We start from the raw sequence: 15,222 nt of genomic DNA, 5'->3' as shown, positions 1-15,222 counted from the left end.
TCTGAAATTGTGTGAGAGTTGCCGACAGTCCTTCAAGCTTTTCTTCGACAGCATCTAATTCATGCCATATTGAAGAGAGTTTGTTAAAATATAAAGTCACAGTTGCATTACCTTGATTGATTTCGGCGAGTTGTTGCCGGAAAGTGTAAGCTTTGGCCAAATTGAGTTTTCCATACATATCTCTAATGTTTTGCCACATTTCTGCAGCTATTTCAGTCGGCGACAGTTCGGCCACCACTTCGAAAGATAGACAATTGCTTAGCCAAGATCTCACGAGCACATTGCACCTCTTCCAGTGACAATGAAGAGGTGAATCTAAAGGTGGTGGTGGGATGGTGCCGTTAACAAAGCCTTCTTTGTCTTTAGTGACGAGGGCTTGTCGGAAACCTCTTGCCCACGTTGAGTAGTTTTTGGATCCGATTAAATGCTGCTTGATGAGTGTAATTTCCGATCCATTGGAGGCTGGGGAGAAGAGGACATCGCCTGGTTCAAGGAGGTGACCGGTGGGTTGAACCATTTGGCAGGTGAAAGGATATGGGTATTGACCCGTGGGTTGATGTGAATCCAGGTTGTGACCAGCATACCATAGGGAAATAGGTTTGGGCCTGTTGTGAGAGTTGGGCCGATTGTTGCGGTTGAGCCATTTGTGGGAGTTGGGCCATTTGTGGGATTTGTGGTGTTTGGGCTTGGGCCTTTAGTTGCGGTGTTTGAATTTGTTTCATTGTGTGCTGGTTCAACAATGCATGTGTTGGTTGTCATTGAAGTGTTTGATCTGATAACTTTCTGGAAATTGATTTTGGTGATTGACGAGTGGAATTCTGAGAGAAACTAATAGAGTTTGTGTTTGCCTTTGCAGGGACAGAAATAAAAGAAGTGTAGTGGCTCTGATACCATGTCAGAGTATGGCAAGAAGAGAGGCAAAAGAGCTCGAGGAATAAAGATGACAGAGTGCCTAGAAGATAAAAGAATAGAAGATGAAAGAATATTTCTTTTCTGTATATTTCAATATCGTAATGTGTTCAATTTATACAAGATTACAAATGTCAAATATGGAAATACAATCAAATACAATCAATGTAATTACATGAAATCTTTAACTATAATTCCATGAGTCAAGCCATGAATCAAGCCAGAATAGTTTCAGTCTTTAATTAAGTCTAGATCACAGCACTATGTAATAATCTCATTCTATCAAATACCAAAGCAAGATCAGAGAGTAAGGAGAAGTTTCATCCAAAGTGATGAGGATGTGAACAAGTACAACATGCTTATAGTTAAAATACCAACTAGAAGCTGCTGATAGGGGAACTTAATTGATAACCATCTCGCCATAACTTCTTGTCACCATTCACACATTTTTTTATTTCTTCATATTTTATGCTTATCTAACTATTTGCACGTCTTTTATCTCCTTTAGTAGTCGGTTTCATTATCCTTTGTATTGTACATAAATGAACAAGATATAGCTCATTGACTTCACAAATGTGACAAATCGCCATTCCAGTTCGCCACCACAATCCATTTAGTGTTGGTATTATCCAAAAAATCCCTTGTAAATTGCGATTCAGTTTTTCATGGGACGTAGAAAATTGGGCCTGATTTCTTGAAGCCTGCTTTATCGAAATGAATTGTAATTTATAAAAAAGTAAATACCCAAAAATCTATCGAAAAAAATATAAAAGAGCAAGTATGAAATTATTTGATGGAAATATTCATTTCAAAGATAAATTATATAATACCCAGATAGCACAATCATCTTCACTTTAGGTAATTAATGCATTTAATACAACAAATCATAATGCTAATGCTTATCATTACTGCCCTTACGATCTACTATCAAAAGGCTTAAGCAAACCGTAAGTGATTCCCATGGCAATCCATCCTCCAACCAGAACTCTCGTGGCAGATATTCTGACGGATGAGCCACCGAGGTGAGCTCCAAAACACCCAAAAAGAACCAATGCTATCGAGCTAAGTATTGCAATTACCACAATCCTGATGAGATATGAAGCAAAAAGTATTGCCGGCACCAAAGGCACAAATGAACCGCACAAAAATGCTAGAGCTGATGCAGTGGCCGCCTTTAACGGGTTAGGTAGCACTTCCTCTCCCTTTTCCTCCCACAATTGCACAGTATTTGTTACAGCATCTTTTGAAAACGATTTGACTGCTGGAGAAGTTATTTTTGTTGTATTTGTCTTAGTAGAGTTTTCTATAATCACTTTCATCATAGGAGATCGTCCAGGAGAGAAAATTTGGGGCAACCTGGAGGTCCTGGACTCAGTAATCATATCCGATGACATTTTTTGACAACAAATGTTTCTTGTGGGTGTCAGCACATTTGAGATGCCCAAATCTGTCTCACTTAGCTTAGTTTCCTTAATGGTAGTTGAACTGGCAGTGATATCCAGCTTGATCACATGGTCATCTTGTCCGGCAATATCGGTTTCTGAACTGCAGTGAGCAGCAGACGCCTTTTCGATATCTCTTTGGGTTGAAACGGAAACAAACTCCCCTACAGCCATGCTGCAGGCTCCTGCAATAGCTCCAGCTAGTCCAGAGAGGACCATGGAGCGCCGATCCTCCTTTGCTGCACCTACACCAAGCATCAGTGATGTTGTGGAAAGCAACCCATCATTAGCTCCTAAAATGGCAGCTCGTATCCACTGACCTTGTCGCACTCGTTCCTTTCTTTGATAGTTTTTATGATCAGCTATATGAGATTGAAGTGTTTGTGGGGAAGCCATGGAAAAAGGGTGGTTGGAGTGTGGCTTCTGAAGTTGAGACACGCTCATGGCACGTGGTGATATATTTATATATATATATATGGTTGAGGGTGAGCCGCTGGATTACATTCCATTCCAACAGAATGGGGGATCTTACGATATAGAGATGCTTAGGTGGTACCGTGAAAAGTTACAAACAAGACAAACAGGAACAATGAGGAACGTTGAGGTCTAAGGAGCAGCAGACGACTCTACCCTCAGTTAACAATGAATATTCTAAAGTCTAAACGTCTTCATTAGCCTGACCCTTGTTCGCATCTCAGGTACTTTTCTCAAGAAATCCCACTAATACTCTCAGCCTGCTAGCAGAGTTTTGACAACATCATTTCCCCCCAAACTAATGACTTGTGATTAATAGCTTAATTCTCATTCAAGCTTCACTGTTTCTTCTGAATTTTTTATACAATCATAAAACCTTGATATCATCACTGACAAATGAACTTGGTGCGCAACCAGGAAAAAGTTGAGCACATGAAAACAAATAAGAATTGAAATGATCAGCACCAACCAAACACCTCCAACATAAAATGAATTAATTTTATCAAATCAATATACAAACGTGACATGATGTAATTAAAGGAGTCATAACTAAATACATGCAGTATTCAATACATAATGTGTCGATCATAAACGATTTCGCATATGGAGCATTACTTAATTCATTAACTCACTGTAGTGGCATTATTCACAATATACTTATTCATGATTGCAAAGAATACCAAAATGTCATACTACCGCAATATAAGAAAAGGATGATAACTGCCGAATCTTGATACACAGAATAATATCTCCTCTCTTACCCAACTTTTGTTGTCAATTATGAGCATTGGGTATGATCATACACTTATACAAATGCTAATATCTTGGCAAACTAGAAAATGTGCCCAGTCCACAGTTCTCTGCCATGTTAATCAGATCTAAGACAGTTCCTAAAAAAGATCTGCGCATCCAAATACAATATCTCTTTCAGAAGGAAATTGATCTTTACAGTTTGATAGTTTAAGTTATTTGAAAAGGCCAGAAAGGATAATGAACTCCTCATTACTCTAAATACATAGTGCGTTACCCAAATATGTTTGAAGGCCTCTTTTTACAGAGTACAATAGTCCAACGAACTTGATCTCCAATCTTTGTAATAGCATAAATCATTCATCAACTAGAAGCAAGAGAATAACTTAGCATTTTCAGAAAACAGAAAGCACCTATCCAGATGATCTTGCCAATATAATGCCGTATCCTCAGCAACAAAAAGTAAAAGCTCATTTATATGATAAACATCCAATTGTAACCTAAGTCATCTGAAGAAGATACCCCTAAACCTCACTGAATCTATTTAACAGAAATATGCACAAGCTTGCATGATTTTGGTCTCCCAACACCAAGGCTACAAAAACCTAAGTTAATTACCCTTAAATCAAACTCTCTACTTCTACATCAAGTATTTCTTCCAACATCAATAATGCAGAATGAGCAGAATAGTCTTCTAACCTGCCATGGTATACTTTTACATAAGAAAAAATATCAATTTGCTCTTATATTTCATTTTTGCCAGTTATGAAAGGACCCGAGAGTTGGGTTAGAGTTAGACTGGTGCCATAAGCTATCTAAGCGAGTTCCCAAGTTATTGCCAATTATAAGCTAAACTTCACAGGTGGACTGTTCTTCGCGATGTAGTCTTACTATACCTTTATAAAAGCAAAACTGAATTGAAGAACAAAAGTTTTCAAATAATTAAGGAGAAATACTCATCTCCCAGGGATAATAATCGTAAATAACTTATAGTGAGAATTTAATGTTACATATAACCATCTCTCCTGTCTTGATCTTCAGCTTCCTTGTTAGCAGCTTGAACAGATTTGAACCAAAGAAAAGCCTGCACGTAAAGTCAAGTTGGATGAATAAAAGAGTTGAATGTTTTTATTATAATTAACATACATCCATAAGAAGCTTCTAATTTTTTAATTTTTTTTCTTTCTCATCGGTTTTCGGCAGACCAATAGCCATTATATGAATTGACGAGTTTCTTTCTTGACCAATGCTCCTAGTTAAAAATATTATACAGATCTTCCACTCCACCAAAACGTTAGAATCATGATATTAGTCTATAAGTAACTTAATATCTAATACCAGACTCTCATAGGCCCAAAGTTAAGATACATGACTTTCTACTGCAAAAGAGAGAAAAGCGATTAAAAGAGCTCACAGAAGTAGGGATGCCAGTAAACGCAAAGAATCCAAGCAATGGAGCATAAAAAATGCTGTCCGAGTTGAGAATTCCAAAAACGGGCTTCTGGTTTACATACTCAAAAATTGAACCTATCTGCAAATCACAAAATTTTTAAAACAATTAATATAAAATGTAATTTTGGATTGTAAAGATTAAGAAGAGGAATGCTTACAGCAGCAATTGCAGTGATTGTTGAGGCAAGTAAATATACATAAAAGGGAATCTCAAAGCCCTGTTGTGATGAGTAGTCTTTGGCTTCTTGCCTAGCCCAAGGAGGGGGTTCCTCCGAATCTGGCTTAGCCCAAGACGGGATAGTTTCTTCAGACTTACTTGATTTAGCGGAACCTTCCGTTACAGCAAATACAAGAAATTTACGAGATAAATTTTTCTTGGGATAGCTCTGGTTGGTTCTTGAAATGAGTTGATTTTGGATCCTGAGTCCAACAGCTGGGTGTATCGGAGTTTGTTTTGTGTAACAGCAGATTAGATTAGAATTGCATATGGTTGCAGACATCACTCCCTTTCTTGTTTCTGAGACCTAAAATGTAAAAATTAATACCATCAAATACTGGATTGCTTGCTTTACGAATAGTATGACCATTAAATTAAAATGTTAAATTCTTTAGGCAAATAAACCCCACTTATGTCAACGTCGTCATCATTCTCTGGAAGTTAGCTAAGATGAATTGAAAATGGGAATTTGAAAGAAGTTGCGCATTAGAGTTTTATTCATATTTTCAACCAAGAAAATTGTCTTATTAGTTAAATAAAACAGAGAACGGAAACATGATACCTGTAAAGTTGTAAATGAGGAGGAGTGAGGAGAATGAGATTAGAGAGGCGACTGTACTGAGTCTGAGGGAGTTGCTAGTAGCTACTACAGCCACATATACATGTTACGAAATTATCTCGTTGGTTTTGTTGTTTTCTCCTACTCAACTAATAAAATATCTTATGGAATCCTGAAGATAGTAATTGGGCCTGGATCTTGTGGTATACAGAACCCACTTTGTTTTGTTAATGTAGTGTAATTCCATAAAGATTAATGGAACTGATTGATTGAGAATAGAAAGATAGGTGTATGATGATTTGGTGGGTAGTCAATCAAAATGATCATTATTCATCAATAATAGAGGATGTGAATTGCCTTGTAAGAATTATTAAGGGGAAGGATGATAATTAAAACAAAAGGATTCTAATAATAATTACCATCACATGATCCTAGAACTAGAGTCAACTCAACCAACGACCCTTTCCTTTTGCACCGTAAGCGCTGGCTGTAGTCAACTTTTTCATCACAAATCACGAGACAAATAATAGTGACTGGGTTCACTATTTTTTTTTTTCATTTCTACTCTCATTCTCTTATCATTTCCCTTATCAATTATCTTTACTTTTACCATTTAATTATTATCCACCTTCATTGCGTAAACAATGTGAATTTGGCCTTACATGTTCTTTGCATTATTTCTCCAATCTCTTCGATAAACAATATTATGCTGAAATCATATGTTTTTTCTGGCAACTTGAGATTTTGGAAAAACTTGATGGTGATACTCTCTCCTCAACACACAAAGGGTTCAATAAAAATTTTAACGGTCTCCGGAATTTAGGGTAAAATGTTGTTTGTTGGTTGGCTCAAAAGCAAAGTTAAAGTGTCATTCTTTCTCTTTCATATGCATCCCGCACTAACAAGTAGCACTGAATTGCACTCTCTGTGTGTCTTGCCTTTATTTTCACCTTTATTTATTTATTTATTTATTTTTTTATATATCAAGTACACACCATACCGCACCGCACCCACCATTAACCTTCTTTCTTTTGTTTATAAAAACCTCTTCTTTTCCTTATCAGGGCCGCGCCTGAAACACTGAAAAGAAAAAAAATGGTTTCCGTTGGAGGAGTTCATTTTAAAAGTTGTTGCTACTGCTTCTATATTCTGTTTCTGGTTCTTTTTCTTGCACAAAGCAACAGTTGCTTTTCAGCTAAGGTGCGTAATTTGTTTTAGTTTTTGAGGATATTGGATTTAGGTGACTTATGATTTACTGTTGTTGCATTGCATTGCAGGTTTATGTAGTTTACATGGGAAGCAGAAGTGGTGAAGACCAAAATGACATTCTGAGAAATGACCACCAAATACTTGCTGCTGTTCACGGTGGAAGGTTTTTTCTTTCTTCTTCATCTAATTACACGCCATTAATTCTTCTTCGTTTCTTTTTCTTCTTCTTTATATATATATATATATATATATAGTTACTGAAATGTCTGCTCTGTGACAAAAGCATGGAGCTAGCACAAGCATCTCACGTTTATAGTTACAAACACGGGTTCAGAGGGTTCGCAGCCAAGTTGACAGACCAACAAGCGTCCCTAATTTCCGGTAAATTTTTTATAATTAGGAACTTATTATATTATGTCCACACAAAGTTTTACAGAAGAAAAAAAACATATATACATTGACAGAAATGCCGGAAGTGGTTTCCGTGTTTCCCAATTTGAAAAGAAGGCTTCACACTACTCACTCGTGGGATTTCATTGGTCTTGTGGGTGACGAAACCACGGAGATACCTGGATTCTCTACCATGAATCAAGTCAATCTTATAATTGGGTTCATTGATACTGGTGAGTCAGCTATACTACGTATTTTGCACTGGACCAGTTCTGCTTCCTTTCAATTAATGCCTATGTGCATGGAGCCCTTTTCTCACTCTCGATCTTGTACTACCTAGGAATTGCAGTAATAATTAAGCAAATATAATTAATGCTCTCTGTTGGAATTTGAAGCAACTTTTCCTGAATAATATCCACTTTACTGAAGATTGAGTTGATTTTTAGGCTTTTATCTTTCATTATAGTTGCAATTCATAGGTCAGATCAGATGGGTGTTTTTCAGCTGATACTGAATTACTAATTCATTTTAGTATAACACTTGATTTTTCCTGTGTATGCCTCGCCTCATTACAATCTTTTGTATTGGGCTTTCTTTTCTTGAATAAAACACAAATTGTGGGTTTACTTATAATTACCTACTGATGCAGGAATTTGGCCTGAGTCCCCAAGTTTCAGTGATGCTGACATGCCTCCAGTGCCAGCTAGATGGAAGGGGCAGTGCCAGTCAGGAGAAGCATTCAATGCTTCCTCTTGCAACAGGTTTAATCATAGCCATTCCTCTATTTTCATTCATTTATTCATTGGAGTACTATTGATATAGTGATTCTCCTTGTTGGTAAAATGTTTATGACATAGAAAAGTGATTGGAGCAAGGTACTATATGAGCGGCTATGAAGCTGAAGAAGATATAGTAGAGACTGTGTCATTTAGATCTCCAAGGGACAGTTCTGGTCATGGCAGCCACACAGCCTCAACAGCTGCTGGTCGGTATGTGAAAAACATGAATTATATGGGATTGGCAGCTGGAGGAGCAAGGGGAGGTGCACCTATGGCAAGAATTGCTGCATACAAGACATGTTGGGACTCTGGCTGCTATGATGTTGACTTATTAGCTGCATTTGATGATGCAATTAGAGATGGGGTTAATATCTTGTCATTGTCTCTTGGTCCTGATGCTCCCCAAGGAGATTATTTCAATGATGCCATCTCCATTGGGTCCTTCCATGCTGCAAGCCGTGGAATTTTGGTAGTTTCTTCAGTTGGAAATGAAGGGAACCAAGGCTCTGCAACAAATCTTGCCCCATGGATGTTCACTATTGCTGCCAGTTCAACAGACAGAGATTTTACATCTGATATCATACTTGGAAATGGACCAAATGGTGTTAATTTCACGGTATAACCATTTTTTCTTTGTTTAAAGAATTTCCTTTAGTATTTCAAGCCTCTTATTGGTTCTCTGTCATCAAATAGGGAGAAAGTCTGAGTCTCTTTGGAATGAATGCCTCTGCAAGGATCATCTCTGCTTCTGAAGCCAATGCAGGATACTTTACACCTTACCAATCCAGGTGAAGCAGCAGGTACTTGAAGTGAGTGCTACTGTGGCTTCCATGTCTGAAAACCTTAATTTTTTTTTTTTTTTTTTTTTTGGCTCTTCTATATGTTCCTGTAGTTACTGTTTGGAGAGTTCCTTGAATAGTACCAAGGCCAGAGGGAAAGTTTTGGTCTGTCGACATGCTGAGAGTTCAACCGAGTCAAAGCTGGGAAAGGGCGTGGTAGTGAAAGAAGCTGGTGGAGTTGGGATGATTCTTATTGATGAGGCAGATAAGGATGTTGCTATTCCCTTTTTGATTCCTTCAGCTATCACTGGAAAGGAGATAGGGAACAGAATTTTATCTTATGTTAGTCATACACGGTTTGTTCTAAACTTCTGTAGATGGAGATTTTGGTGCTCAGTACTCAAGTTTTCTCAGTTTCTCTGATAAAGGCTGTTCTGTTATTTAACAGCAAACCAACCTCTAAGATTTTCCCTGCAAAGACTGTGTTGGGATCTCAACCTGCACCTCGTATTGCATCATTTTCTTCAAAAGGTCCTAATGCCTTGACCCCAGAAATTTTGAAGGTAAATATTTCCATTTAGAATCAGGAAATAGGAAACTCCAGTAAGTCCTCTAATCATACTTTTACCCACCATTTGAGTCTGAAATTATTATTCCAATTAATTAGATATCCTATTTTTCCAACGGATGACTAAGTGAGAATTTGAGCTCATTCATATTTGGGGAATATCAATGATATTTCCATAGTCATAACTGAATTGTTGGGAAATTGGGAATATTCTGCTGACTCCAGTTCGTAATTATTTGTTTGATTCTTTTCTCATGCTTTGTCTCAATGGTCCTTGCCATCTGATTATTGAGCTTTGCAGCCTGATGTCACAGCTCCTGGATTGAACATTCTTGCAGCTTGGTCACCAGCAGTTGGAAAACTGCATTTTAACATTCTTTCTGGGACTTCCATGGCTTGCCCCCATGTAACAGGGATTTCGACCTTGATTAAAGCTGTTCATCCATCATGGTCCCCATCAGCTATTAAATCGGCTATCATGACAACTGGTATGCTTTATGTTCTATACCATCTTGTTCTTTTTGGAATTGCTTCTTGAATGACTTGACCCTCAATCATACTTCTCTTCAATTATTAAAGCTTCTGGGGTTCGTAAACCACCTTCTATGAACTTGTTTGAAGGTACAACTTTGTTCATTTAATAGTCAAGCATCAAGAAAACGGTCTATAACAATGTTAAATCTCAGTTTCTCCTTCCTGGGAATTGTTTTGCCATTAGATCAAATAATATTTTGCTAAAACCTTATAATTTAAGCATTCCATTTTAAATGAAAAATGCAGCCACTGTCCTGGATAAGAACCATGAACCGATCACAGTGGATCCTGAAGGAAGAAGGGGTAATGCTTTTGATTATGGGGCGGGCTTTGTGGAGCCAAGAAGAGTCCTTGATCCTGGTCTCATCTATGAACTGCAGCCAATAGATTATAAAGTGTTTCTATGCTCAATTGGTTATGATGAGAAGTCGCTCCATCTGATCACAAGAGACAATAGCACATGTGATCAAACATTCACAACGGCGTCCGACCTTAATTATCCATCTATCACAGTGTCCAATCTTAAGGACAATTTCTCAGTAACACGCACTGTCACAAATGTTGGGAAGCCAAGAAGTATTTATAAAGCTACAGTGTCTTCACCGGTTGGAATCAATGTTACAGTGGTGCCAAAGCGACTAATCTTCAATAGCTATGGCCAAAGGATGAATTTCACTGTGCATTTCAAGTTGAATTCGCCATCAATGGGTTATAAATTTGGGTTTTTGTCATGGAAGAATAGAAAAATAAGGGTTACTAGCCCTCTTGTTGTCCGGGTTGCACCTTCCAGCATGGGGTTGGTGAGATAACAATGCCTAATATGTATATATCAGCTTAGTAACTTTGAGATCCGTACAGTTACAACAGACATACATATGCGGATGCAGAGTCATGCTTACCTACAATGTTATGCTTTGAGCCTGGAAGTAGCAAGCGATAGAATTAGTGTAAAATCATCCATCAAACAAGCAACATATAATAGGATATATGATTTGAAAGAGGTTTTATGTTTTTTGGTTTCTTTATTCTTTTCTTCTTTGTACATGCGTGGATTGGCATACAAGAAACAATGAAACATTAACATATTGTAGTGTATCCTTTCTCTCTGCTTTCTGTTGGGCTCTTAAGGAAGCGCTGGTATACACATCTATTGGATGATACAAGCAATGACTAATCTTCAAACAACTTTAAATCAGCACATGTCACTTTTTTTTGTTACCAAATACAAATGAAAATCAGTTTCAATTCTACTTTAATATGAAGCTCCCATGGTTCAAACTTAATCTGGGGAGCATAAGATGTAAGTATCAAACAGAAATGGTTTCTTTGAATTTCCTTGTAAGGAGATATCTGGACATTTAATCCAACTTATTCCAAGCTAAGGTCGAGCATCTCCCATCTGCATGACATCACCAAAGTACAAACACAAGATCCACAGGACCAACGATGACAGACATGGTTCTGATGTGCAAACCTTTTAATTTTAAGCATTAGTGCTACTCAAATAAGAAATAGGAGTTCAAGCTATCTTGAATGCGTATAACACATCACCAGGAGCTCTTCAAATATGTGTAGCATTTCATCAAAAACTCAGCTGGAGCTAACAAGAGTCGAACCAAATCTTCTAATAGATCATGGGAACCATGCATACTTACCAATGCAACAACAAAACTATATCAATAACAATAATTTTTATAAAAAGAATGTGGTAACACTCATATACTGAAACGCATCATTTCCTCTTTTCTATTCAAATAATTTGAGAATTTTCCAACACCACTGATCACAACAATATACAATCATAAAAACCTCTAATTAGGTAAAGAAATTAGGAGCTAAGGAAATTGAGGCCCCTGTGACTGCACTTCTAAAGGATCAATCAGACCTTCTAACACAACAAGTTGGTCCAAGAGTGCATGCTTATCATCTTCAAGAGTCTTCACTTCATCTTCAACATCCCTCAACTCTCTCCCCAACGCATAGCTTTCTTCTTCTAGCAGTAAATATTTCCTTCTTAATACCCGGTACTCATTTCCAGATGTAGAGGAGTCCTGCACTGAATCAGAGTTGGACCTTTCTGGTAGTTGAAATGAAGAAGAGACTTCATTCTTCAAGTTCCTTTTGGAGGCCTTCTGCCCTGTTCTTAATGGCAGATGCTCCTCCACTTTTTGAAACTCTTCCTTTTGAGATGACATTTTCTTTTTCCGTGGCTTAGGATTTAAAATTTCCTCAGATGATGGCATGCTCCGATCTTGCATATCTAGCGCAGGTAATGTAGGTGAAATTCTTTTAATAGGCAACAGCACAATATTTGAAACCCCACCACCCCCAAAAAAAAGAAAAGAGCAAAGAATATGGCTTAGCTACAAAAATCAGGATAGTTGTATAGTCGTAGAAGATCAGATAACTGCATAACCATTTGTATCATACCCTCAATTAGAAATGGCATAGCAAGTTAAAAAATTTACAAGAAATAATCTCTGGATTTCAATTCCAAAAACATTTAAAGATAAAGACTGATTATTTAAAATAAATAAAAAAAGAGAGAGGTAGAGTGCCCGTTATAGCTCGCTTTGAAACAAACAACAGCCAGGTAATTAAAAGGAAAGTTTAAACATAGAGAGATAGATAGATGATTTATAAAAGAAGAATCGCGGAAAGGAAAAGTAAAAGGACTAAAATTGGCAGAAATCCAATCCTAATTCAACGGAAGAACCCTAACAACTACTGAAATTAAATACAAGCACACGAAGAAAACAAGGAAATCGAAGAGGAAGCAGAAATATTACCTTGTGAATCTCGGCCAACGTAAAACAACTTCTCATTGACTTGACTGGAGAATACAGATGATTATGTATGTTGAGGGTAAGCCAGAGAAAAACAAAAAGGACAAATTCAGTTCGGGCTCTCATAAATGGACTGGACTTAAGGCCCAGAACACAACTAATATTGGTTGGCCAAATTTTTACGCTAGTTTAATGATCCATGACTCAAATCATGATTTTGTTTTCATTATGTCTCAAGTCCCAGCAAAGAATTGATAAAAAAATATTGGATCATGTGCTTTGTTGGCCCACTTAAACTTAATTAATTATCTGTAAAGAGATGCATGTTTATGTCCGTCTTCGCTGGATTGCAATAACTAACGCTTTGGACTATTGAGGTTGCCAACTTGTTTTCAAATAATTCGGATTCTTGGAAGACGTAGAACTGTTTCTATTATCTTGACCATTAAATATGTACTATAAATCTCTAATGGTTGATTAATTTGATCATCAGATAGTTTTATTCTAATATAATATTTAATTTGAGCTATTATAAGGTGTGAATGCTGATGTTGATGTATGTTGAATATAATATAATTTTCTCATAGAAAATTTCCCAGTGAGCTCCATTAAGTATATGATATATAATTAAGAGTTTGTCCTCGCCGTATCTTTGTGTGTAGACAGTGTAGGACGTAGGAATAAGGCTGGCAATCGCATGTAATGACTCCTGCTCCTGCAACAAAGCTTGCTACCTTAATTCTTTTGGTCGTCGGGATTTGGATCTCCGACTCCGAGGCTAAGACTCAGAAGCTTACTGTATCAGAATATGAATTCGGGCCCTTCAACAGTTCCTATTACAACATCTTCTCAGTCATATCGCCCGCTACTATTAGCAATGAAGCCTTACAAGTCACTCCTGATTCCGCCGGTAACTTTACCCTTGTCAACAGGTCAGGCCGTGTATTTTTCAAAAACTCTTTCAAGCTTTGGGAAGCTACAAACTTGGCTTCTTTCAACTCTTCTTTTCTTATCAACATCTTCCGCCTCACTAATTCTTCACATCCTGGAGACGGCTTTGCCTTCCTCATTTCCCCTACTCTTAATCTCCCACCAAACAGCCACGGTCAATACCTTGGTTTGACCAACTCCACCACTGATGGTCTCCCCTCAAACCGCATCGTTGCCATTGAGCTTGACACTTTTAAACAGGATTTTGATCCTGATGACAACCATATAGGTCTCGACATCAACAGCGTCCGCTCTAACAAGACTGTGTCCTTGTCCGACTTTGGCATCCAGATCGCCCCTGTTGGTGTCAAATTTTATATGGTCTGGGTGCAGTACGATGGAGCTAACAAGTTTCTGGAGGTGTATATGGCGGAACAGAAGCAGGGTCCCCAGGGGCCAATCATTTCCAGGCCGTCCACGCCAGTCCTGACTGCGGATCTTGACCTTAGCACCCTTGTCAACCAAAACTCCTATTTCGGTTTTGCTGCTTCCACGGGGAGTGTCACACAACTCAACTGTGTCCTCAGATGGAATCTGACGGTCGAACTTTTGCCCGGTGGGAACGGGAATAACCAATGGCTGAAGATGGGTTTGGCAGTAGGTATAGCCGTATTGGTATTGCTGGTGATAGGGATTGCAGGGTTGGGTTATTATGTGCATAAGAAACGGGCTGCGGATGATCCCAATATACTGGGTACTCTAAAGAGCCTCCCAGGAACTCCAAGGGAGTTCAGCTTTAGGGATCTCAAGAAGGCCACCAACAACTTCGACGACAAACATAAGCTTGGTCAAGGTGGTTTTGGTGTGGTCTTTAAAGGCGTCCTGCCCAAGGAGAATCTCGAAATTGCTGTCAAGAAATTCTGTAGGGACAACCTCAAGGGCAAAGATGATTTTTTAGCTGAGCTTACCATTATCAATCGTCTTCGCCACAAACATCTTGTTCGCCTTCAAGGTAAGTTTCTTTTTTCGGGTTACACTTGCAGCTTTACATTTCAACCAATGCTTGAGATTAGACTTTCTGCTCTCAGTCAAATACTGTAACTCCGAGATATTCTCAATCGATATCATAAACTCTCTTAAGTCTTGTGTTATGTGCTGCATAAGATTTGTCCCTGGGAAGTGGTCCTACCAAACGTATCTTTGCACATGAAAAAAAAAGAAAAAAAAAAACGAGAGAAACATTTATAGAGTATCCATACTCTAATAAACTTCAAGCACGATTACATAGATTGCATTTATCATTATTTATGGATCGCCTCTCTCTATGATTATTTGAAATGCTTTCAGTTATCTTTTTAAGTTGGAGAAATGTGTTTACAAATAATTGGTAGATGGTTTTTAGTAGCTAGGTTTCACAGCCTTACTCAAATTTGACTCTGTTTAC

General features: G+C 37.9%; 5 protein-coding genes across 5 annotated transcripts; 2 read left to right on the top strand and 3 right to left on the bottom strand.

Annotated features, from left to right (window-relative positions):
• Positions 1-1,780: 1,780 nt before the first annotated feature.
• Positions 1,781-2,789, bottom strand: LOC116115483 (vacuolar iron transporter homolog 5-like). The gene has a single exon (XM_031401635.1). The coding sequence runs from the start codon at positions 2,745-2,747 to the stop codon at positions 1,824-1,826; it is 924 nt and encodes a 307-aa protein (XP_031257495.1). The 5' UTR covers positions 2,748-2,789; the 3' UTR covers positions 1,781-1,823.
• A 1,703-nt stretch (positions 2,790-4,492) lies between these two features.
• LOC116115481 lies at positions 4,493-5,886 on the bottom strand. The gene is made up of 4 exons (XM_031401633.1): positions 5,807-5,886; positions 5,186-5,551; positions 4,990-5,106; positions 4,493-4,659 (listed from the first exon to the last, which is right to left on the bottom strand). The coding sequence occupies exons 2-4, from the start codon at positions 5,525-5,527 to the stop codon at positions 4,582-4,584; spliced, it is 537 nt and encodes a 178-aa protein (XP_031257493.1). The 5' UTR covers positions 5,528-5,551; positions 5,807-5,886; the 3' UTR covers positions 4,493-4,581.
• Positions 5,887-6,881: 995 nt separating this feature from the next.
• Positions 6,882-11,147, top strand: LOC116115472 (subtilisin-like protease SBT3.9). Its single transcript, XM_031401623.1, has 11 exons — positions 6,882-7,003; positions 7,081-7,175; positions 7,296-7,393; positions 7,477-7,635; positions 8,052-8,163; positions 8,260-8,797; positions 8,875-8,969; positions 9,074-9,316; positions 9,409-9,523; positions 9,830-10,016; positions 10,309-11,147. The coding sequence occupies exons 1-11, from the start codon at positions 6,899-6,901 to the stop codon at positions 10,869-10,871; spliced, it is 2,310 nt and encodes a 769-aa protein (XP_031257483.1). The 5' UTR covers positions 6,882-6,898; the 3' UTR covers positions 10,872-11,147.
• A 635-nt stretch (positions 11,148-11,782) lies between these two features.
• Positions 11,783-12,903, bottom strand: LOC116115480. The gene is made up of 2 exons (XM_031401631.1): positions 12,852-12,903; positions 11,783-12,322 (listed from the first exon to the last, which is right to left on the bottom strand). The coding sequence occupies exon 2, from the start codon at positions 12,318-12,320 to the stop codon at positions 11,898-11,900; it is 423 nt and encodes a 140-aa protein (XP_031257491.1). The 5' UTR covers positions 12,321-12,322; positions 12,852-12,903; the 3' UTR covers positions 11,783-11,897.
• Positions 12,904-13,436: 533 nt separating this feature from the next.
• On the top strand, positions 13,437-14,790 carry LOC116115474 (probable L-type lectin-domain containing receptor kinase S.5; the record flags this gene model as incomplete). Its single annotated transcript, XM_031401624.1, has 1 exon — positions 13,437-14,790. A coding segment is annotated over exon 1 (1,240 nt), but the record flags the coding sequence as incomplete, so codon positions are not given.
• Between the last annotated feature and the right edge of the window lie 432 nt (positions 14,791-15,222).

The sequence above is a fragment of the Pistacia vera genome, unplaced genomic scaffold, assembly GCF_008641045.1.
Source record: "Pistacia vera cultivar Batoury unplaced genomic scaffold, PisVer_v2 Contig742, whole genome shotgun sequence".
Lineage (NCBI taxonomy): Eukaryota > Viridiplantae > Streptophyta > Magnoliopsida > Sapindales > Anacardiaceae > Pistacia > Pistacia vera.
Note: the sequence above shows the minus strand (reverse complement) of the source record. Positions and strands in the feature narration are given on the sequence as shown.